The 23,980-nt window shown below is 37.4% G+C and overlaps 1 protein-coding gene across 1 annotated transcript; it reads right to left on the bottom strand.

Moving 5' to 3' along the window:
* Nucleotides 1-94: 94 nt before the first annotated feature.
* LOC111915340 (aspartic proteinase) lies at nucleotides 95-4,494 on the bottom strand. Its single transcript, XM_023911000.3, has 14 exons — nucleotides 4,436-4,494; nucleotides 3,268-3,624; nucleotides 3,113-3,173; nucleotides 2,828-2,922; nucleotides 2,624-2,736; nucleotides 2,361-2,529; nucleotides 2,236-2,275; nucleotides 2,099-2,163; nucleotides 1,917-2,030; nucleotides 1,602-1,666; nucleotides 1,071-1,218; nucleotides 805-924; nucleotides 514-602; nucleotides 95-398 (listed from the first exon to the last, which is right to left on the bottom strand). The coding sequence occupies exons 2-14, from the start codon at nucleotides 3,607-3,609 to the stop codon at nucleotides 314-316; spliced, it is 1,506 nt and encodes a 501-aa protein (XP_023766768.1). The 5' UTR covers nucleotides 3,610-3,624; nucleotides 4,436-4,494; the 3' UTR covers nucleotides 95-313.
* Nucleotides 4,495-23,980: the final 19,486 nt, after the last annotated feature.

The raw sequence follows: 23,980 nt of genomic DNA, 5'->3' as shown, positions 1-23,980 counted from the left end.
TTATCCTGTTGGCATCAAGCTAGATCCAACTCAAGCACTCATATTATGTAAGAGCAAAGACAAAGACCTATTGTAATAAACAAAAGAACCACAATTGTTTTTCTCAAGTTCAGTTTTAGATAATAACTTACCCATATCATATGCAACCATCAAGGGTCGCAAATGAGCGAGAAATAACATCATACAATACAACCCCTCCTCCTAACGTATTCGTTACCACAGTAAAAATATTTAAGTATACGATACATCCATCATATTATATATTTACATGAGAGGCTTAAAGTTTTTTTTTCCAAGCTACTCAGACAGTAAATTATGCTGATTTAGCAAATCCCAACTGCAGATTTCCATAGTCAAACACAGTGTGGTAAACACCCATGAACACATCTCCCAAAATCCTGCACCCAACATAGCATCACACCCCATTAAATACCTAAAATTGTAATATTTATACCTAAAATACTTGTATTATATACGAGTTCAGTTGATATTCAGTATGAAAATTGTACATACCAAAGAGGGCCTGTTGGAGGTGGCATATCCAATGCCATAAAACCACTGATGCAAACAGTAGCCGCACCTTCTCCGGTTTTCAGAATATACTGACATCAAAGACGTAAAACATTAATTGGCTTAAACGCAAGAAATAGCAATGTACTTTCTTTGATTTGTTTATTATAACATCATACTTATTTATTCCTATTACAAACCAATTTTCATTGCTATAATCAGGTAAATTTTTCAGATATAAGAAAATTTGAAATTCAATGCTATAATTGGGTGGATTTTATGAAGAATTCATACCTGTTCTGGAGTGAGGGTATAGAGTTTTTCCCCAATGGTGAATGAAACATTTGGCATCTTATGGAGGGTAGTGCAATCGATTACTGATTCTCCAGCTGGGCTTGGTATGCTCTCACAAAGCTATTCAACATTGTCAATTATACATTTAGTTATATGTATATATATATATATATATATATATATATATATATATATATATATATATATATATATATATATGTGTGTGTGTGTATAATGGGAATATAATAACAATAATTGAGAGTCACCTTATTCACATAGCTTAGCACGGCTTCCTTGGTTGCTGATTGTCTGAGCTGGTTTTGCATCCAAACAACAGCCATTTCACAAGCTTCACATAACACTGTATCCCCAAGTCCATCATTCTCTTTCCCAACCACTGTTTCAATATTTGAACTGCAACAAAAGTAAAATTCCACCATCATAAGGACAATATTGTAATATGAAGAAATGAAATTAGTGTGCTATAATTACTAAACAAATCAATAGAAGTATGTCATTGCATGTAGGAATTCAGCTTCTACTGCTTGATTACCAGCTAATAGTTGATAGTTGACTCACATTCTTTTAATAGGTCAATTTGGAATTGACCCAATTTCATCAACTTGGTGGAAAATTTCCAATCTTTCCAAAATAATTGTATCAAGAAACTAGTAGTTATAGCAAGATAGTATTTAAATTGCCATACATTTTACATAATTGTAAAATCATTTGAGTTTATATATTTAAATGCACTTTATCAATATATTTAATTTAAAAAACTGTTACAAAATTCATACCTCACAGACTGACGTCCATCAGAGAAACATAAACCAGCCTCTGAACAAACTTTTCCAGGTGTTACCTGAAAGTCGTATTATCAGCATAAAAGATTATAATGAAGTGGTTAAAGAATTCTTCATTTTGTTTCTTGTTTTATAAATTGGGACATGATTTAACACCATAAAGCAATATATAGGTGTTACTTTTTGACATAATGCACAAAGAGTGATGGAAAGAAGGTTTTTTTTCCCATTAAGTATTACACATTTTTCATTTTCTGAAATAATTTTAAACATCATTTATCCAGTTAATCAGGAAAAAGAAACACGAACCCCAGAAACAAGGAGATCCCAGATCATATCTCCATATTCAGTCACAAGTGTTTTGCATTCACTGCTGAGTACTCCTTCACCCCCAATTGCATAGTTAATCTCCGTTACAACAGCCTGAAATTTAAAAACTAATTAGATTCAAAAAATAAAAATGAAAAACTTGAAATCCCTGAGATACATACAGTTGGACCAGCAAGCAAGGATGTTCCAGAATCCACAATAGCAGCACAACCACCCTCACAGAATCCTGCAGCAAAAAAAAATTAAGAAACAAAACAACGATAAAATAAGTAGCGTTAACCATATTGATTCAAAGTACCTGTAGATTGGTTTCCAATAAGGAAATCTCCCATATTGAACTGCAAGACATATGTAAAACACAATGATGAGGATGAGGAGGGCAATTAAGTCTTTTTCACAGTTTGGTGATTTATAAATACACACCTGCCAGTAACCCTTTCTAGTCACAGGTACGTATGAGTGTTCCCCTATGAAGTGTTTGGGATCAACACCACCAAAGACAAGTTCACCTCCTTCTTCATCAGCTTCATTTCTGTTTAGCCAAAAAGAGAATACCTGTTCTTTTACTAGGCCTTGTTCAACCATATTGTACCTGTAAATTTTAATTAGAAGAAGATTGATTAAAGATTTAAAGTCACAACAGAAAGTGAGAAAAAGAGTTGCTCCAAATTCAGATGAGTTATTACCAGACTGGCTGCAAGTCTCCAACTGAAATTTCCTTGAACCCAAGTCCAAAAATCCCATCAAATTTTCCAATTACAAATGCAAGACTCCCTTCTTTAGTAACTTCAATGAAATCCTGAAACAAAATGCATCTTAATGTTATACATGATCAATGAGAAAGAATCGAGTTACATGACTTATGAAGTCATGGATCGAAAAAGACTTACTTGATCTTCGACACAAATATCACCAACTTGAACAGTGTCTTTACTGGAAAATCCAGAAATTGATCCGGATCCATAGTTTATTTGCAAATTGTCCCCTGATTATTACCAAGCAAAAAAAAAAGATACAAGCATTAAGCATATGCAAAACTTAAAACTTGGTCACCATTTAGTGATATTGTAACTACTGGAAACAAAACCATGATGTTTCAGACATATATGTTAACTTAGAGTAAAGAAATTGTAAGAAAAACATCTTGAAAAACTGAGAATGGTGCATGTCTTTACCAATTTTTGTGTAAGTGCTTGACTTTGTTCCCTTAAACCGGTTGTGGAAGTAGCAAGCAATCTATATAATAGCAGTTGAAGGTATAAACTATAAAGTAAAGAAATTGTAATAAAGATCCATAAATTACCAAATGAGATGAGATGAAAAAACTTACAGAAAATATGCACTTGGATGATGGAACCCAGAGATTGGAACTGCCAGTATCAAATATGACAGTGAATGTCTGAGGTGGAGAACCAATACTGATCTCGCCATAGTATTGGGCATCCAAGTAGTTGACTAGAGGGACAACATCCTCATTACCATCACTTAAACCATGTGGCGTGTTCTTAAGACCATTAACATATTTGCTTTCTTTTCTAGCAGCCTTGATGCTATTAACATCCAAAGGTCGTTTCTTCATGTTGATTCTCAGTAACCCATCGGAAGCAGCATCAAGCATAGAGGGTATCAAAGCACATAAACATAAAGCCAAACAAAGATATCGATTCCCCATAGTCAAAACAGTGTCCTGACAAAAGCGTGGGAAACAAAGGCGTATGAATTAGTAATTTAGTATAGTAGAATTAAATTAAAATCAGGAGAACCTGCAATTATTCCAGGGGTTTATTCGATTATTTCAAGCAGCAAACTTTAGCGTCACAACAGATAAATATTGGCAGCAGAAAGTTAAAATCTAATGGTAAAAGTTAGTATAGATTTTGTGACAAACTTGACGTCAATAATCTTCACCTTGTTGTATTACGTTCCATACATTAAATAGCGTCAAAAATATCATCATATTCAGTCGGTTTAATTCAGGAGTACGTCGAACTAAAAACACAAAAGGCGTGAAATGAACCTAAAGAACCTCGTGACACAAAAGTCAACTTACATGATCTAAAGGAAAAAGTTGATTTTAGCATTGAATTAGTTTAAAAAATGTGCCAGAAAATTTTTTCAATGGAAATCAAAGTATTCAATTAAAACTGCAAATTTTGAAAAGGAATCAAAGGATTCACTTAAAAAGAAAGAGAGATCGAGCCAGAATTTTTATCCACATGATAAAGTCAAACATATAGGTAGCGTATGAAGTTAGTAACCAAAAATAATCCAACTAAATTACCTGAAAACAAATTTGAAGGACAAGTAAACTGATGAACAGATCAACTATTACGAAACAAAGTGAATCTAAGCACTAAAACCACAAAGCCATGAGAAACTCATAATCTAATACTGGTAACTATGAGTCGATACAAAGTATAAGCAGCAACAAAAAGGCACAGATTTCTTTGAAGATAGTTGAAGGAAAAGTGAAAAAAATAGTCGATGAGAGTACCTACCACAAAAATATCAGAGAGAAGAGCAGTGAAGGGGTAGCTGGTGAGAGGTGGTACGATACCTGCTTTTTTCCGTGGAGGCAACAAGTTCAATAAATAGGATTCATGATGAAGAGTTTGGATGAGATATTGTGCTCCGAAAAAAAATAATAATAATATAATAGTAACTATACAAAAGGACAAGCGGCACCTTCTAGGCAGTTTCCGACTTTCCGTAACGAAATCAGCCAACAATATCTCTCATTCAAACCTAACTCTTAAATTGGGATTTACTTCCTCACTCTTTGTAGTTTTTTTATACTAGACTGCAAATTAGAAGGAGTTCAAAAAGTTTCTAATTTACTCAAATTTCTCATGAATTTGGTCGATTTAAAATTATTTTTTATTCTTTTCATTTTATTATTATTTTTTAATTAAAAACTAAACAAAATCCACTTTACGGTACCAATCCAACACTCTTACCCTCACTTCTTAACTCTTCTCAATCTCTCACTCTTCTTTCTCTCGTCTTTTGCTGACAACTTAACGTTGGAGCCCCTGCCTTCTTTACGGAGAGGAACTGTCGGAGCCGGAGATGAAATCCAACACGTCTCGTCGGAGACGAAGATGAAATCCAACACAGTTTGTCGGAGTCATCGCCGCTACCTCGAGATGTATTTTTATATTTTTATGTCAGCCCCAAATCTATAATAATTTATCAGAGTATTAGTGTGAGGAGTTAAATGTAGTAAATTTTGGAAATAAGGGTTAAAGTGTAACTTTCTGACTAGTTATGAATAGAATTGTGGAAGCTGGGGGCTGTTTGGTAACTATTGGACTTAATTTGAAAATGTTTTGGTGGTAGGGGCTAAAAGTGAATAAAATAGACTTAAGTTTGAAAGTTGGAGGTGGGACTAAAATCCATCACCCCCGTCCTCCCTTGGCCTCTCATTTAAACAAACCCAAACCCTAACCCTAATATATTCTCCAGCCGCCACCCTTATCCCTCCAATCTCCAACCGCCGCCATCTCGTTTGTCATCGTTGTGAAGCACCGAGCAACCACTGTCAGTGTTGCTGCCGAAGAAGACAAGGATCGACGAGACCGACGTCGTAGCAGTGGGGAGGTCGGAAGAATGGAGATCGTGGACGTTGTTTCCTCTCTCCGGTAAAGGCGCAACCCCCCTTCCACCTTCTTCGCTTCTTTTGTTGCTTCATCGCATCCCCCCGTCGCCGTCACTCCGAGCCGCTGTCCTGTTTTGCCATCGCTTCTTTGACTGTCGCATGCCATCACAAGGGTGGTTGTGTTTGCGTGTGTTTTGGCATATGTGTGTGCATGTTTCAGTGTATGGTGTCGTGTGGATGTTGCTTGGCCGGATAGACCGAAGATAACCCACCATCACCACCGTGAGGTGGTGGCTGCCACCATCTTGGTGGATGTATTGGGCATTTTGTGTTCTTTTTTGGTACTAGTGTGTGCATATATGATGTAGGGTTTTTAGGTGTGTATGGGTTGTTGGATTTATCACTCGAGAACCACCACCACTGCTGTGAGTGGGTGGTTGCAGCCATGGACCGCCATTGTCCACCACTGCCTTTGTCCACCACTGCCTGAGGTGGCAATGGGTGGTGCCCGGCTTACTAAACATTAAATAACCTAAGCATTTAACCGGAGACCGAGTGGCACATGTTTGGGTTGGAAACCCTAATTAGGGTTTAGAAAACCCTAATGTCAAGAAAAACCTAGTTTTAGAGTTTTGTCGGGACCCGTGTTAAACTGTTAATTGGACTTTAAGTGTACTCAATAATGCCCTACGATTAACTTAATACAATATTGGACTTATTGAATTAAGTCTTTAAGGGGTTAAGTGTGGAACACTAACCCTGGTTATCATTTTATGTGGAAACCCTATAATCGGGAAGCCCTATTTTAGACAATGATCGGGGCACGTATTTGGGCTATTGCTTAGATTATTATTATACCCGAGAATGGCGAGGTCAAACCTTAATCAATCCTACCCTTAGGTGGTTAAGTCCTTAATGGGTTAAGTGTCCTTACTTAACTTTAATCCTCATTTTATATAGAACCCTAATCATCATTTCCTGTAAGGTAGTCATTGTTGCACGTGACTATGACCTATGATTAGGTATTGACTCTAGTATCTTCCTGTAGGTGATTAGAAGTGAGTTGAAGTTGGTAGAGTTCTTCGTTACTATGGTGATTACCTATATATATATATATATATATATATATATATATATATATATACAGTTATACACACACACGTCTAGCAGATCGCTACAACATACCAACATCCTATACACAAGTATACATAACCAAATCTCCAAGGAATACATAGCCACATGTATCCTGAGGTGAGGTAGACACCCGAAGATATGATCCTACTCTAGAGCTGAAACCAAACAGGAACATGTAAGAAAGCATAGATCAGGAGTCCTGATTCTATCCTACGTGTCTACATACAGCCCCTAGAGCATTCTACTAAACAATAACCAAAACTAGTGGGCTAGCAAGAAAGCCTAGATCAGGACTCATCAGTCTATGATACGTGTCTACATACAACCCCTAGAGCTTTCTACTAAACAATAACCGAAACTAGTGGGCCGACATTGGTGCCTTTGACCCACGGGTACAGTTAGGAAACTCACCTGAATCGACGAACCCAGATACACTACGACGTGCTCCCTTTCTAGCACCAGAACGTGGCATAGACTTAATCAACATCCCAAATCCTTCAAGTTTGACTCCAAGTCAAACTATTCAAAAAGTCAACTGTCAACAAAAGTCAACGGTCAACAGTTCAACTGATCCTCACGATGTGATAATCCATTGGTCACGTCGTGACAAGCTAAAGGGCAGAATAATCAAGACTTTTCAATCCTCACAATGTGACAGGCATCTCCTTATGTCGTAAGAACTGTCTGAGAACCAGTCTTGATGGATTAAGCCCTTAATCCATTAAGTAATGAATCCAACTCCTCCAAAAATCTTCCTTAAACCCCAAAGGCCATAAAAGTCGATGACTTAAGGTCCTGTGTTCCCAATGCAAGACTTGAGCTCAAATTAGGTCACTTATGAAAAAAAAAAAAAAAGGTGGTCAAAACCTCACACATGAGCTCAACTCCACCAAACTTCAGATCCACTACATCTGCACCCATAAAGTTCCCAACTTTATGGAATCCTAACCTCCTTGCTAACCCAAACATTGATAATAATTCATAAAAGTCTAGATTTATCAACATAGGGCAATAAAACTTGAGCCTTTGACAATTACAAAGGTCCAGAAAGAAAATGAGATGATGATGATGATGTTTCCTTGCAAACTCCACCAATATAGCACATTTTTCTCCTTCTTCCCTTCTTCTTCAAACCACCAAATGCTCCAAAAGGCCATGAATCACAATGAGAGGCTAGGTTTAGGGTATTTCTGTGTTTAAGGATGAAGGAGGCTGATAATGAACCATAAAATGAAGTTGATGGGATTGAAATACAAATGAAATCCTAAAATATCATTGGTTCGGGTTGTAGCCCATCACACATTGTGACTACCTGGGTCTCACGCCGTGAGCTAAAACTCCGACACGCATTTCATAAATTGGTTGGCCACGTCATGACACATGTTTTTACCAAAAAACCATGCCTTTGAGTCCTTGATGCCCAAAAAACCACAACTTAAGATTTTATCCTTAAAATCGTTTCTCTCTTCCACTATTGGAGTGACCCCTTTTAGGTCTTTCAAAGCCGACTATTTTCATGTGGGCAGAAGTCACTTGAATGCCAATACTTACAACCATCAACATCCAACGTTCCAAAACTAGGCTCATGGTCCAATTCGAGTAGAGACTCCAGCGGTCTGAATCTCGAATACTATGACATCTATTGATCAGTCGACCACCTCCCAACACCTCTACAGACTTTAACGAGAAACAAACGACCTGAAAAATAACACCACTCCACACAACATCCTTAATCTGTAAGAGAGAATCCACTTCTTAGTCCATGATATACTTACCCCAAAATCATATTGAACCTTCAGGTAGGCAGAGCCACCCTGATTGTCACCAAAGCTGACCAATACTTGCAGGTCTGGCCCGACCAAGACCCCCTGACTTGCGCCTCCTAACAAGTATTTAAAGAAGGAAAAATACAACCTATGCTAGCATTACACCACCGAGCATCCTAGCAACACCGAGCAGATAAGACTAACCTACCTTCATATCAACTATGTTGACCGAAATCCGTAGATATGATCGGTATGAGACCTTCATGGCCAACCTCTTCCCTACAAAAGATGGATCACGGAACTTACGGCCGACTGTCGTCATCGCTAACCCTGCATACAATGCACCAAAGAAAGATAGCCAAACGATCATATACTAAACTAGACCATACTTCTATTCGGCTTTAACAACCCTGTTATATTATTCATTGACGAACTCAAGCTTACCCCGATATACTAACCACTAACAGCACTTGGGTTTACCCCCGATATACTAACCAATATCAGCACTCGGGCTTATCCCCGATCCAATAAACAATAACAACACTTGGTCTTACCCCCGATCCACAATCCAGTGAAGGCACTCGAGCTTACCCCCGATCCACCAACCAATAAAAATACTCACAACATAACATATTGCACACTAAACCAGCAAGACATAACTAACCCTACCAGGCCTATGGGTCGTGTCTCAAACTTCCAAGCCCCAATCAAAGAAGAACAACCAAAGAAGTCCTCCACATAACCCTCAACCCGAGATCCTAATACCTTAGAGTCTAAAATGCGAGGACGTCCTATATATTACTAATTCAATGCAATCTAAGACAGTTCGAAAGGAAATTCAACAACTAGTTATAATCCTGATGCAATAATAAGAAGATTGAACAATTTCGAATTATTTTGAATGCTGAGTCAATAGAAATCAAGCTTCTAGTGATAAAGCAAGTCGGAGTCATATGGAACTTGACATGGCTCAAGAACCATATCCTGATGTAACAATTATTGGCACTAGTTTCAACAAGGAATTTTTGAACTTGAATAATAGTTATTCATAAATACAAATTATTCGCATTAATGGTAGAAATCATCTTTGATTTGAGAAATGTGGAATCTCACATTGATGAGTTGTGACATCCCCAACCAGAAAAGACCGATTTAGTTTATGCTTTTAAAATAAAATTAGAGTAATCTTCTAAAAGGTGTTGCGAAATTTGTTCCCAAAACAAAATATAATAAAAATTTATAAAGCATTTCTTAAAGAAATGTATTTTCATTATATAACAAAACCTCGGGATGTCATGTTCTAATACATACCAAAAACATAAATAGTACATCATCAGCCTTACAACAGTTATTTACAACAACTGACCTATAATCCAAAAATCCCTCTTCATCATCCAAACTATGCTCTGGGTCCACTACCTGTAACATAAAAAGCTAAGTGGGTCAGGCTTGGGAACCTAGTGAGCATATAGGGTTTTCAACCCACAAATAATAAATTTATTAATTTCATTAACCAACAATAAATTTATTGATTTCATCAACCAACAATAACCCTAATTACCCGTTCCCGTTATCCTCACTTTACGTCCCTAAACACCTATCACAAGGGACCTAACCTAAGGATCATCATCAGGATGGACACTACTGCTAAGGGGATTCCTCAGCCATACATGTCCTTAAGGCAACCATGAGGGGGATGGAGTACACCAATGAACATATAGTTCACCAACACCTACAGGTTGCAAACCTGCTAGCGTTCCACTGGACTGTCTAGAAAGGTCCATGGTCGACATCTATACTCCGCTAGATGACAACAACAACAACAACAACATCGACGCCTCTCATCATTTTAACACACACCAACTATTTCATCTACCCATGTTTTACCCAACATATTTGTAGATAAAAATACATATACAGTTTAAAACTTGTATAAAACATCTATTCAACAGCAATCTCAAATAAACAAAGAATATAATTACACATAGCATGTATTTTATAGAAAATACTTCATATCTATGTGTAAGATGAAAATGACTACACACTCACTTGTTTTAACGATAATCGAGCAACACTTCATTTCTTAAAATGATCGTTTTCGATGAAACCAGGAGCTTTAATGAAAACCAGGCCTTGTGAGGGTTGAGCTTCAAACTGAAAAGATAAATTTCTCGGGGTCTTCAGGATGAATGAGTTCATTAAAAAACAATGTCGATTTCTGCCATTCAAAAATCACATAGAAATCTTTATGACTTCATGAGTATACTTAATTAGGCTAAGAGACTCTATGTCACGCAAGAACACCAATCATATTGTCAAAGATATTTAACTACACCTAGAGTAAAAGTCTTCTCATGTTTTGTTTGATTCGGGAGCTACCCAATCATTTGTATCTCTTGCACTCAGCAAGAAGTTTTTCGATGCTTTCGAGACTTTCGTTTCCTCTCTAGAGGTGGAGATTGTGGATGACCGTACCATGAGTGCTTCAAGGGTTTTTCGTGGGTGTGTCCTGAACATGTTTAACAAGAGGTTCTCTATTGATTTGGTGTTGATACCCCTGAGAGGATCGAAGGTTATCATCATGATGGATTTGTTGGGCCCTAATGGGGTCGTGATTGATTGCGAGCGGCAGCTGGTGAGAGTTTGAACCCCAATTGGGGGAGAAATGGGTATTACTAGTGAGAGAGCTTCGCATGGGCCAACTCTTTATTCAACTGCGAGGCCAAGAGATATCTGCAATAGGGTTATTTTGGGTTCTTAGCTTATGTTTCTGATACACGGGTTGAGGGTACGATAGAATTGAGTAGAGTACCCATTATGTGGGTTTTTCCTGATATTTTCCCTGATGGTTTGCCTAAGGTGCCTCCCGATAGGCAGGTTGAGTTTCGGATTGATTTAGTTCCGGGTACAGCTCCGATAGCCAAGGTGTTATATCGCCTGGGTACCTCCGGAGATGCAGGAGTTGTCTACGCAGTTGCAGGAGCTGCTAGATAAGATTTTTATCCATCCGAGCAGCTCTCCGTGGGGATCACCAATCCTATTTGTGAAGAAGAAAGACGGTTCGCATATGATGTGCATTGATTTCGGGAGTTGAATAAGCTAACGATGAATATCCGTTACCCACTCTTGAGGATTGATGATTTGTTTGATCAGCTCCAGGGTGCATCTTGGTTTTCCAAGATTGGTTTGTGATTAGGATACCATCAGATGAGGGTCAGGGATGAGGATGTGCAGAAGACAACTTTTAGGAGTCGTTATGGTCATTACGAGTTTGTGGTGAGGCTATTCGGGCTCAAAAATGCACCAACAACATTCGTAAACCTCTTGAACCAAGTTTGCAGGTCGATGTTGGCTTGGTCTGTGATTGTATTCATTGACGATATTATGGTCTACTCCAAGACCAAGGAGCAGTAGGAGCAACATTTACGAGAGGTTTTGGAGACCCTGATGGGGGAGAGGCTTTATGCTAAATTCTCTAAATGCGAGTTTTGGTTGCACGAGGTGCAGTTTTTAGGGTACATCTTCATCCAGAAGGGAATCTTGGTTGACCCGGCCAAGATCGAGGCTATGATGCATTGGGAGGTCCCGAGGACCGCATCTGAGATTCAGAATTTCTTAAGGATCATAGGGTATTATCGGAGATTAATCCAAGATTTCTCCAAGATTGCGATGTTGTTGACCAGTTTGACAAAGAAGAGTGTGATCTTTCATTGGGGGCCTGATCAGTAGTTGGATTTTGAGACTATGAGGTAGAGATTATGTGAGGCCCCAGTTCTCATGCTCCCTGTGGGTTTGGATGATTTTGTGGTTTGCTGTGATGCCTCTATTTCAGGTTTGGGAGTCGTTCATATGTAGAGGGGTCACGTAATTGCTTGCGCTTCGAGGCAGCTGAAGCCTCATGAGACGAACTAGCCCACACATGATTTCGAGTTGGGGTCCGTGGTTTTTTCCCTCAAGATCTGGAGACACTATTTGTATGGGGTTCAGTGTACTATCTACGTCGACCATAAAAGTTTGAGGTACTTGATGGATCAACCGAATCTGAATATGTGGTAGTGGAGATGGTTGGATATGGTAAAGGATTACGATTGTGAGATCATGTACCACCTTGGGAAGGCTAATGTGGTGGCCGATACTTTGAGTCGCAATACCCTCAAGCCCTCAGTACGAGTCTGGATATGGTAAAGGATTACAATTGTGAGATCATGTACCCCTATTAGAGATGTTTGCTTGAGGATGGTTGTCACCTCACCTTTGTTGGATTTGGTCAAGGATGCTTAATTTGAGGGTTTAAGAAGAGAGAATTGGAAGGTCGAGCGAATCAGGGGACAAATTCCCTTCTTTGTCAGGGATAGCCGAGGATTGTTGACTAAGTGTGGTAGAGTTTGGGTCCTAGTATCAGGTGGGGTGAGGTAGACGGTTCTGTAGGAGTCGCACATTGATTCAACAAGTGCGCGACCGGCTGCGAGTCGCGCAAAGTTGACAGAAGAGTTATGCCGATCGACGGGGTTCAGATCTCGAGTTTCAGGTAGGAGATTTGGTGCTTCTGAAGGTGTCACCTTGGAAAAGCGTCATCCGATTTAGGAAGCGGGGCAAGTTGGGCCCCAGATTTATGGGACCTTTCAGGATTTTCACCCGAGTGGGCAAGGTAGCATACCGGCTGGATTTGCTAGATGAGCTCAGTCAAATCCATAACATCTTCCATGTATCGCAACTTCGGAAGTATGTAGCCAATGAATCTATAGTTTTTCTTCTAGATGATGTTCAGGTCGAGGAGAGCCTAAACTATATGGAGAGACCGGTAATTTTAGATCAAAAGACAAAGACTCTACGCAACAAGGAAGTGTCATTGGTCAAGGTCCAGTGGTAGCATCATAAGGGTTCTGAATGGATGTGGGAGCCGGAGGCGGAAATGGGAGATCACTACCCATATTTCTTCGCGACAATAGACTTCGATGGAGAAGTGTAGGTCAAGTGGGGGAGAGTTATAACACCTAGATCTCAAGTACTCTTTTTAACCCTTGAGTTATGTTTATTTTACAAGTCTAGTTCCTGATGGCAATTTTGTAAAATTGGAGACCTTTGGAGTACGCAGGGCGTACTCTGGAGCGCCTTAGTACGCTAAGTGTACTCAGGTACGCAGGGCATACGCAGTTAGAGTGAAAACCCTAAAATGTAGGGTTTTGACCCTATTTACACTAACTTATGGCCTCAAACACCTTTTTACCTTCAGCCTCCCTCCTTATCTTGAAAACCCTAAGTGTGTTTATGCTCGTGAAGCTTGTTTGGGCCATTTTGGTGCATTTTTGGAGCTCTTGGAGTAGAAGGAAGAACATTGAAGTGGTGGGGTTGCACTCAAGGCTTTGGATCCAACATCTAGTCCTCCTTGTGCACCTTGTGGAGGTAAAAAGTTTAAAACTTGATCATAGAATCTCCTGGATCTAGTTTTGTTCAAATTGTTTCCTTTTTGGTCCCAAACTTAGCCTATGTGAGTAGGAGGTACTCCAATGCATTTGAGTTGTCCTTTCAGAGGTTTTTAGGGATGTTAGGTCATAAAGTTGGTATTTCAAGAACATGATTTTATATTTCATGAACACAAACCTTTCATCTTGTATTTCTTATAGGAAAACAAGAAATCTAAAAATGGGTGGCCTTTGGGAACTCACCAAAAAAATACATGTTTGGTCGTAGAAGATGACATGTTCGACCGAAAAACAAATATTTGACGAAAAAAGATGTCTGAAACCAGCAAAACCCACTAAACCCGATTATACATTTGTTTTTTGAATTGTTTCAACAACTTCAATGGTATGTGGCACACAAAAATAAGTTTAGTAACTAATTTTGTTCAAAAGCTAAAGTTAGTTACTCTTACAAGTTATTGTCCTATAAAACTAATATTTGGCCAGAAAAGATGTCGGGAATCAGAAAAACTCATTATACCCGGTTATATTGGTATTTTGTAAATAATTTTGATAAGTTTAATTATATATGGAACACAAAAACAAGTTTAAGGACTAAATTTGTTCAAAACTTATAGTTGTTTATCTTTACAAGTTATTACCTCATAAAAAGATCTTTCTAAATTATAAAAAGCTTCTATATTTTATATAACAAATTTTATTAGACATATAAAATTTTAACTTTTGTAGTAAATTAACTCAAAACACGTTTAGAGATGAACTAGTAAGTTATTACCCTTGCTTCACGGGGTACCGAATTTACGTAACTACGAAAATATAGAGAACATATTTGCAAATACACAAAATTCATGTGGTCAAAGGGTGAAACCAAAATGTTATACGGACAAAATATGAAGAGACTATTTTTGTAAAATTTTAAAACGTAATCTGTAAATTATAAATATATGAACCGTTTCTACAAAAAAGTATTTATACATAGACTCTTTTTGTAAATTATAGAGATAATTTTTGTAATTTATTTTTTAAAGAGCTTTAACTCTACCAACATACAAAATGTTTAAACATATCAACCAATTCTATAAAAACAATACTACACAAAGAGTTTTTCTGTAATTTTTAATTTATTTTATACATAAAAACTAAACTGCCAAAATACTAAATTATTATAGCCAAAACATTAAAACCAAAATTATACTATTTATCTCTACTTTCTAATAATTAAATATAGTAATATAGTTAATAATTAATAATAATAATAATAATAATAATAATAATAATAATAATAATTCTTTCATAAAATAGAATAGGGTTGTCAAAATTGTACTACGAAAAATCAACCAACATGCTACCAACCGAACCAAGAAAGTTGTAGCCAACATATTTGGTAGTCAACATGTTTGGTTGGTAGTACCGTACCAATTGAACAATCTTGGTACGGTAATGATATAAAATTTTGAATACCATGGTAATACGGTACCAACCAATTCATATATATATATATATATATATATATATATATATATATATATATATATATATATATATATATATATATATATATAAACAAAATCGTATATTTCAAATTTTCAATTGCCAGTTGTGTTTAGTGTTTAGAGTTTTAAGAACTTATATAAGTTATTTGGTTGCATTATTCGATAGTTATTAACATGTTAAAACACAAAACTAAAATGTTACTTTAACATTACTTCAATAGAATTGTTTTGTAAATTGAAGAACTAAATAACCAATTTCTTTACTAAATATAAAAAGTACCCGATGTATTTGCTTATTTTAAAAGCTTACAATAGAAAAATAAAATAAATCGGTATATAACATTACCAATTTGTACCAACCAAATTTGTTGGTAGTCAAATATATTGGTACCAAATATATTTGGTACGGTACTGGTAGCAATTTTTTTATACCAAGTATAATTGGTACGGTAAACGGTTTAAAAAAAAAAAACCAATTGGTACCGTACCAATTCCACCCCTAGAATAGAAGCAAACCAACATCATTTCTAAGTAACTCCATTTTTTTTTAATGTGGATTGGATTTAATTTTCAATATTCAATATTGAATTTTGGATTTATTTTTTCGCATACCCTAGTAGGCAGTAGCGGATGGCATGCCATTAATTGGACTATTGGAGTAATCAACTCATGTCTGTTTTATTATTTGTTTTCTATTTTCTATTTTTCTTGGGTTCAGATGTATAAAATATTGAAGCCAATCAAAACAAGATGCGTGTAGATGTATTCTCCATCCCAATATTCGCGTTTATTCGAAAAGATAAAATAGAAAGGGAAAAAGCTCTCTTGAGAAGGTCGTCTCCCTATTTATGAGGAATTACAATGTATAAGAATGAAATATCCCATTAGTCATTATTATGATTTCTATTTAAAAATGCTAGTTCTGATATTGTTAAAAGTATGCGAATGATATATATACAACCAGGTTTAAACCATCGAAACAACAATTGAAAAATAAAAACATTATTTATAATTCAAAATCATAAATAACTAACCAATTGTTCAAAAAAAAACATTACAAAAGTCAAAGAATTAGTGATTTCTCACAAGAAAAAAGATTGAAATATTAAATAGAAAGCGAAATTCAGATATAAAAAGGGTTAGTAACCAATTAAAAAATTCATACAACTAATAATGAATAATCACCAGAAAGAAAAACATTATTTATAATTCGAAATCGTAATGATTAATCAAATATTTGTAAAAAAAATATTAATCTATAAACATGAAAGTTTCGTCAACAGGGGCGATTTTGCTTAGTGTCCTTGTGTGGCATCGACAACATCTATTATTTCTGTACGTAGTGAAAAAAATTTCGATTTTTTTTTTTTTTTTTTGGTTTTTGACCTATTTTTCCTACACCGACAACACATTCTTCAACCCCGACAACATCTACTATGTATTCCTGTGTCCGCCCTGTTTGTCAATTTTTTTAAACACAAATTATAAATGTGTATTTGATTTAAATACAAATTATTAATGTGTATTTCATATTACGATCCAAGATGATTTTACAATAAAAAGAACAAAAAAAGCTCAATAACATCTCTTTTTGGAACCTTGATGTAAGACCTGAACAATCATGTGCACAAAGAACCTTGATGTAAGACATGAACAAAGCAAGACCGGGTCTGCAGTCTATCCGGTCCGCCTTGAGTATCTTGGCCTACAACACAAAGCAAGACCTGAACAATCATGTGCACATAAATATCATACGCTAGCTAGCAAGTACAGATAGTCATACAGATCTAGCATATCACTAACATGGCAACCATCATATAACCATGATACAGATCTAAACAATCACTAACATAGCAACCATCCTATAATCATGATACTGATCTAACATATCACTAACATAACATAATCCTATAACCAGGATACTGATATAACAGATCACTAACATAGCATAATCCTATAACCAGGATATCGATCTAACATATCACTAGCATAGAAACCATCCTATAACCATGATACAAGTCATAAAGGGACGACCTTGGTGCCTTAGACCTTGTTGATATAGTGAGAAGCACTCACCTCACACTGCTGAAGTCCGCGGACAAAACCCTAGCTGCTGGATGACAGATTCTCGAACTGTCAACATCGAAACAACACCCATTTAATAATTGGGTTCCAAGCCCAAGGTCCAACTCACACTCCAAAGGCCCAATAGTCAACCAATGGACCAAAGCCCAACATATGGCCTAATTTTCCAAATTGGGCCTAACCCTTCACATGGGCCTTACCTTAAGGCCCAACCATCTATTCTGGTCCAAACACTTGGCATTCCAATGGTCCAATATCTCATAATCATAAAGGCCCAATTTTCCAAATTAGGCCCAAGTCCTTCACATGGGCCTTACCCCAAAGCCCATCCAAATATTTTAGTCCATTTACTTGTTCTTGGATAGCCCATCAATAGCCCAAATACCAAAGCCCAATAGAAAGGCCAAACTCAAGCCCACTCAAAATTAGGGTTTTCACATAAAATGACGATTAGGGTTAAGTGTTTCTTACTTAACCCATTAAGGACTTAATCCATTAAGTCCATCACTCTATTAGGTCAAACATACAACGTGGTCGGGATTAATTCATGATTCCAATCCAATGGTCCAAACTTGTGGGTCCCGACAATTCCAAATTAACAAATTCTAAAATTAGGGTTTTCTAAACCCTAATTAGGGTTTCCAACCCAATCGCGTGCCCATTAGTCAAATGGTTAGGTTTTTAGGTCAATTAAGGCTTTATTAGGTCTATTAGGATTAAATAAGTCGGGCACCACCTATTACCATCTCGGTGGCAAGTGACATTGGGAGGCAGCAACAGGAGAGATGGGAGAAGGGAACAAACGGAAAACATGGCGAACAACATCGTCATAAGCAACCCCGTACCCCTGATCTTTCCAGCTGACTCACGTCGGCAGTACAATAGCGTGCAAAGTCGACTTCGGGTTTCCAGCTTCGTTAGCGATCTTCCGTTTACCCACGACATCCGACAGCAAGGTTGTAGTGGTGGTGCTCAAACTCGAGTAGGCGACAGCGGCCGGTGATGGGGGATACAAGGTTGGCGGCGCCGGAGGGAGGAGGCATAAGGGTGGCGGCTGGTGTATGATATTAGGGTTAGGGTTAGGGATGCATGTGGGTTATGATGTATATATATGGAGGCTAATGAGTCTGACGGGTTCAACCCGTGTCCATCTTCAAAAATTTGCATATATTACACGTTTGGTCCCTCTACATAAGAAATCTTTTCAACTTAAGTCCCATAAATTACCATGCAGACCCTACTTGACAAATTCTTTTCAGCTTAGGTACATAATTTACCCTTTTAGCCCCAGTCATCCAAAATCCTTTCATATTAAGTCCAAATGATACCAAACACCCCCGACTACTGAAAATCTTTACAAAATAAGTCTCGAAATTACACTTTACCCCCCGAAACTCTAAATCATGTCATTTGACTCCCCAAAACCAACACCCCGATAAATATTAAGGATTTTAGGGCTACAATTCATTTACCAATTTTATCTATTTATTTATTTAACAAATGCGATGTTACAAAAAAGGTCACAAATTGTAAACACAATATTGAAGACTCCAATAGTAGCAACAAAGTCTTTTTTCTTTTTTTGAAAATTATTAGAGGCTTCAACATCACCTTGGCATCAACTTCACATAGGAAAGACCTTCAAGGGCCTAATCGACCAATTCGGATTTACATTGAATTTATTGAAACCTGGCTCCAAATCATATCAAACTGATATCACGATCTAAAATCTTCTTGGTGATCAAAACTGATTCATAATCTAAAGTCTTCTTGATGAAGATGGGCAAGGCTAAATTTATGAATCCATCAAATCTTTCACACAGTTAAATACATAATAAATTATAACATTGTATAATGCTTAATAAAAAGAAAACATAAAAAAAGGAAATAGAACTCAAAGTAAGATGCTATATTAGAAAAATAACTTAGAACGATTGATTTAACAAATCATCAAATTTTTCAAAAACTCAACATATGTTTGTTTGAAGACAACCCCAAATCTTGAAATGGACTGAAACGATCCGATATTTCAAAATGGATCATACATATCATAACTTGCACAAACACACATACATAGAACACACAAACATACACACACACACACACAAGAGTACACACAGCGACAATAAACTTTTTGATTTTGTTTGTTGTTCATTTTTATCCCAAATAGAGCTAATTAAAGTTTTAATTCAAGCTTTTTAAAAATTATTTCTTATCCTTATATAAGATATTATCATAAATTTGACAGAAATAATACAAATGAGCACACTTATCACTAATACACATGATGATTCAAATTCACAGTAAAAAGACAGATAATTAAACTTCAAAGATATAGTCCAAAAACAAAAAACAAAAACAGAAAATAAAACAGCATGGGAAAAATTAAATGTAACGACCATAAAAATTCAACCAATTTTTAATTTTTCAAAAACAACCCATTTTCTTAATGTTATTACAAAAAGGTTTTCAATATAATTATTATTAGAGTCTTCCTAGAATCACATCATAAAACATAATCATGAGAAGCGGTACGATCACGCCTTTGCCTTGCCACGGTCTCCTGAAGAACCTGAAAAACATTAAACCACAACTGTAAGCCCGAAAGCTTAGTGAGATACCCCCAAAATACCAACCACATATACCATACATGCATAACATGCCATATCATATCAGAACACAGAACAGCCATGCACTTCGGGTCTACTGTGTGACTGGTCCGCCGCACCGGCCAACAGTCCACCTGGTCCACCCTCCGAGTCTAGCCATATATATCGAGTCTGCAGTGTGATTGGTCCGCCCGCACCGGGCCTTCAATCCACCTGGTCCACTCTCTGAGTCTACAGTATGACTGGTCCGCCCGCACTGGGCCTTCAGTCGGCCTGGTCCACTCTCTGAGCCTCAGCACGTCTGGTCCGCCCTCTTGGGACCTACAGCCTATCCGGACCGCTTGTTGGGCCTTCAGGACAACCGGTCCGCCCTGGGTATCTTGGCCTACAGCACAAAGCAGGACCCGCCTCAACCCAACCCCAGTCCAACAACCATGTGCACATAAACATACAATCATATAACAATTCACAGTCAATCAAGTCGATCTAGCAGATCACATAATATATCATCATCACCAGGATACCGACCTAACCGGTCACTAGCATAACATCATCCTATATACCAGGATACCGACCTTAACCAGGTCTCTAACATATACCATCCTAGCTACCAGGATGCAAACATATCAAAGCAATAACGTAACAACAAATACCCGGATCTCAATCCGTTAAAGGGCCGGCCTTGGTGCCTTAGACCCTGTTGATATAGTGAGGATAACTCACCTTGCCACTGCCGAAACTCTGAACTGAAGAAGCAGATTCTCGAGTCACCGACTCACCGAAAATCTCGAACTAGCCATCATAGCACAAATAATCATTAGGCTAAGCACAATACCCTTCCAAGGGTAAATCGACCAATTTACCCTTAACTCATTCCGGACCAACACTGGATAAGCTCTCAAGCCCACTAATGGCCCAAAGTCCAAAAGTCCGAAGCAAAGCCCACTATTGGCCCAATTTACTAAATTGGGCCCACCTCACCAAATGGGCCTAGACCCATGGTCCATAACAACTAATGGGTCCACAATACTCCATCCATAATGTCCAGTCCCGACCCAAAATCCAACAGCCCAATCCCTAAGGCCCAAAATGAACACCCAACAGAGGGAGTACGTTGGGCGTACCCTCCTTGGTACACGGGGCGTACACGTTGATTCGTAGATGGGGATCGGGGCACTGACCCGTTACGCAGGGCGTACTCCTCTGTTACGCGGGGCGTAACTTTGCTGCTCATTAAGTCCACATAACTTCTTAATGGCTTAAGCTCTTAACCCCAAACATCAGATCCTTAGGCCAAATATGCCTAAGATTCATAAAGTCTCAAACTTTATCACTTGGGACGTCCATAAAGCTCTTAATCCAAGGTCTTAATCCATTAAGACCTACTTATCTCACCCATGGAACAACCACAACCCTTGGGACCTCATTTTTCTCACTCAAGACCTCTCCTAAGGTCTGAAAGGACAGATAATCTCGACCAACTCAAAACATGCATCAAGATGAGGACTTTTGGGACAAGAATGATGTCAAAACTTCACAACACTTAGATCTATGCAATATAAATGACAAGCAAGAAGCTTTATACCTCAGATAGGCTCCAAAGGATGATATCTTTCCAGATCTATAAGCTCCAGCCACTCAACTCCTTCTTTGACAACTTCCTCTTTCTTCTTCTAGCCTCTCCTTTGCCAAAATAAGCTTTCCAAGGCCAAACACACCCAACAATGGAGGTGGAACGACTATCAAGGGTTTCTAAGGTTAAGAGAGTGCTTATGGAGGCTAGGGTATGAACCAACATGTTCCTTATATAGTGGCTGACCCTAATTTTAGGGTTTTAGAACTCTGAGAGTACGCTGGGCGTACTCGACCTTGCACCCGCGTCCACTTACTCACTTACGCTGGGCGTAACCCAACCTACGATGGGCGTAATCGGCGTGTCCCAAATTTTCATATTTGGCCTTTTTTTTCCCACTTTCCCATAAAAGGACCAAAATACTCTTCCTCTTAAATCCCGGGGACTCATAAATAAGTACTTTTAGGAACGGGGCGTTACATTAAAGATCTAACCAACAACAACAAAACGAACATCAACAATAGTCGTCGATTGATGTCACAATTCAAGAGCTTCCAATAGCAATATCTAACGTTGTGAGCAGAGAGGCAGAATCGTAATTGTATAAATTCTTATAATTACTTATGGAATCCATTTCCTTCCTTAAATATTGGGACGTTACGTATCAATTGAAGAATTTTCCCTGGCCTAATTGCTAATTTAGCTGATTTTAGTTGCAAACTGCTAATCGGTAAACATGGAATGCGATTTTATCGTTGAGGAATTAGAAATAGGGTAGATTGGATATTTTAGGTAGATTCCATGGAATTCAAATTTCTTGGCTGATTTTTCTGGATATGATCGTTACGTATATAAGATGTATTGGGATAATCTGAACCTAAAATGAAGGAGTCTAATTCCATGTGAGTTTTAAAGGTTAGAAGGGTATATTTGGAAATTCATATTGAAAGTGTCTAAGCTAGAGAGATGAGAAGGGTATTTTTGGAATTTCACTTTGAAAGTGTCTAAGCTAAAGAGATGTCACATGGATAAAAGGCACTCTTTTATTAAGTAGGGAGATGTACATAAATATGTGTATTTAAAAATAAATAATTTACTATTATTGAAATAAAAAATTTTATATTAACTAAAGATTTGTTATAAAAATATGATTATCTTGAACGACATGTTGAAACTACTAGTCGATCTACCGGATCAACTTCTGCCTACCCCTCTGTTAAAAGTCAGCAGAAGTCTTTATTTTATTTTATTTTATTTTTCATAATAGGAAAAATGAATGAAAATAAAAGTAAATGTTTGCCAACTCTTATCATAAGGATATTATCAAAGTATTTTCGAAGAAATGTATTTTATTTATATTAAAAAAGTTGAGATGTCATCGTCAATACAGTACAGAAGCATAAACAGAAATAATACAAGCCTTACACTAGTTTATCTAAACTACTAGCCTATAAGCATCCTTAAATCACTCATCATAACATCACACTTGTGCTCTCGTGTCACTACATGTAATATAAGAAACCGAGTGGGTCAGGCTTGGGGCCTGGTGAGCACATAGGGTTTTCAACCCACAGTAATTATGTTCTTCTAGTTATATATTTTCATCAAAACATTCAACCCAATTACCCATTCCCGTTATTCTCACTTTCTATCCCTAAAGCAGCTAATTCAAGGGACCTATCCTAAGGAATTATCTTCAGGATAGACATTACTTCTTAGGGGATTCCTTAGCACTAAATGTCAATAAGGCAACCATGGGGGAGAGGTGGGGGATGGAGTACACCTGGTGAACCCTTTGGTTCAAAAACACCTACACGTTACGAGCCTACTAGCGTTCCACTAGACTGTTTATAATAGTTCGTGGTCGTCATCTATACTCCGCTAGACGACCAGATCATCTTTAAAGTCAAGGTGTCTCATTATCTATATCATCTTTCATCTCTCATCATCTATGTCATCTTACATCTACTCCTCTTTACCCAATGTATTTATAGGTAATCAAATACTTATATAGTTTAAATCAAGTAAAACATGTATAAAAATCATTTATCCAACATAGATATCAATAACACATATAATAGGCACATATACTCTATATTTATGTGTAAGATGAAAGTAACTATGAGCTCACTTGCTAAAGTGATGACTAGAAACTTGGACAATGCTTCGCTTTAGCACGTGGCTTTTCCTTTGGTGTGACCTAGGTTCAATTAACACTAAGTCTTAGGCTAATATTTCTTATGAATAAAGATAGCCTAGAACCATCATTAATCCCAAAGTCTACTGATCTATAGTTGATAAGGGACAACCAAGTAGGATCATATCGGAGGTAGGTTCCATTTGGTATACAATGTATACTATA

This window comes from Lactuca sativa, chromosome 9 (assembly GCF_002870075.4).
Source record: "Lactuca sativa cultivar Salinas chromosome 9, Lsat_Salinas_v11, whole genome shotgun sequence".
NCBI classification, from domain to species: domain Eukaryota; kingdom Viridiplantae; phylum Streptophyta; class Magnoliopsida; order Asterales; family Asteraceae; genus Lactuca; species Lactuca sativa.
The sequence above is the reverse complement of the archived record's forward strand: the minus strand, read 5'-3'. Positions and strand labels throughout refer to the sequence as shown.